Source organism: Priapulus caudatus, unplaced genomic scaffold, assembly GCF_000485595.1.
Source record: "Priapulus caudatus unplaced genomic scaffold, Priapulus_caudatus-5.0.1 Scaffold669, whole genome shotgun sequence".
Classification (NCBI taxonomy): domain Eukaryota; kingdom Metazoa; phylum Priapulida; class Priapulimorpha; order Priapulimorphida; family Priapulidae; genus Priapulus; species Priapulus caudatus.
In genome coordinates, this window is record NW_014577730.1 from 68,682 (window position 1) to 70,645 (window position 1,964).

The 1,964-nt window shown below is 48.1% G+C and overlaps 1 protein-coding gene across 1 annotated transcript in view; it reads right to left on the bottom strand.

Moving 5' to 3' along the window:
* Positions 1-314: 314 nt before the first annotated feature.
* LOC106812637 (homeobox protein Hox-B2-like) overlaps positions 315-1,964 on the bottom strand; it is a 17,107-nt gene continuing 15,457 nt past the window's right edge. The window contains exon 2 of the mRNA XM_014816554.1: positions 315-1,294. Coding sequence (XP_014672040.1) covers positions 315-1,294 — 980 coding nt within the window. The remainder of the gene's footprint in view (positions 1,295-1,964) is intronic.

The following is a 1,964-nucleotide window of genomic DNA, read 5'->3' on the forward strand; positions in this document are numbered from 1 at the left end:
GCAACCAGATATCAACCAGATAGCAACCAGATATCAACCAGATATCAACCATAATGAGACGAAGTGTACCATGGCGTGAATAACCACAACGATAACATCAAGACTACAAACCTACATCATATATGCATATACAAACAAGAGTATTATATATATATATATATATATATATATATATATATTGTCTACTCTTGATACACACAGTATGACGGACATGCGCACTAGGAAAGCTTCACACAGGTAGATGCGGTCATAAACGACCTCTGACACACCGCAGCGTGATATACACGATATGCAGGTATAAATATTTATTAAGGTTACATATTATAATACTCCGGTGACGAGTAGTCATTAGTCATGTCACTGAGGATACCGTACTGACTCTGCATGTTCCAGCCGGGAACACCGCGCGTCGAACAATACGCTTCAGAGTTGAAGCCTTCAAGACCCCGGATGTGCTCCTGCGGCGGGTACACCGCACTAGCGCCACCTATGTATTCTGTCGGTCGCACGTGCGAGTAGCCAACGTTGTCGTAACTCTGCAGGCTGGCGGGCGACGGCAGGTGAGGCGTCGGCAGATGAGGCGGTGGCGGTGGCTTACTGTGATCGCCGTAGTCGCTGCTGCTGCCGCCGCCCGCAGTGTTACAGACGCCGTATGTGTTCAAATGTTGCGAATTAAAGTCGTAGATGTGCGTCGTCGCGTTATGTGGCGGCACTACGTCGCTCGTCGCTCGCAGCAGTTCGTACGGATGACCCCCGCCGACGTCATCATCATCATCATCGTCGGCGGCAGCGGCGGCGACATCCGCCTGACGTCCATATTGCAGCTCCGACATTTTCCCAGGCATCGCTAGAATGACGGGTTCCTGTTTCAGGGGCTCTGTACTGCTGCTACACACGTCCGCGACGACAGCCGGCGGCGACGTAAAATCTTTCGTGCTCGACCTACTGTCGGGCGATTTCGCGCCGCCGTCGGTGTCTATAGCATTCCCTGAGGTATCCGGCGACCGGCACGCCATGTTCAACTCCGAACTGCTGTCATCGCTATTGCTCGAAGATACCTTGTTTTCGTCTTTGATATCGTCGCCAGGCTTGCCCGTAAACTGTCGCTTGTGCTTCATGCGTCTGTTCTGGAACCAGACCTTGACCTGACGCTCGGAGAGATCGAGAGAGGCGGCAATCTCGATTCTCCGCGGGCGACAGAGGTACTTGTTGAAGTGGAATTCCTTCTCTAGTTCTAGGAGCTGCGTGTTCGTGTAGGCCGTGCGCAGCCGCCTTGGTGTGCCGTTCTCATGAACTGCAGAAGATAAATACACGCGGAAGTGATAAATAGTGGGAATTATATAATATATAATATATAATACATTTTATATTATATATTATTTACTTTAATATATAATATGTATAGTTATATATATAACTATATATATTATATATGTTTTGTACCAATATTGCTAGAAATCAAAAGATGATTCTTTATTGCTGTGTGTTTTGACTATTCTGGATATGGACATATTATCGTGATGTATGGAATTATATGAAAGGGAATCATGTTCGTTATCAGGATATTCTCAGCAAAAAATCAGTAAACCGTCATCGAAATTCAACGGGCCCGCACACGTTCATAAAATAATAAACACAACGGATAAGTAATTAAATAAATAAACCACATACGCACACACGCACGCGGACACACGCACGCACGCAATCACACACATATACACACACACACACGCACACACGCACGCGGACACACGCACGCACGCAATCACACACAGTGTGTGTGTGTATAGCACACACGCACGCGGACGCACGCACGCACGCACGCAATCACACACATATACACACACACGCACACACGCACGCGGACACACGCACGCACGCAATCACACACACACACACACACACACACACACACGCACGCGGACACACGCACGCACGCAATCACACACACACACACACACACA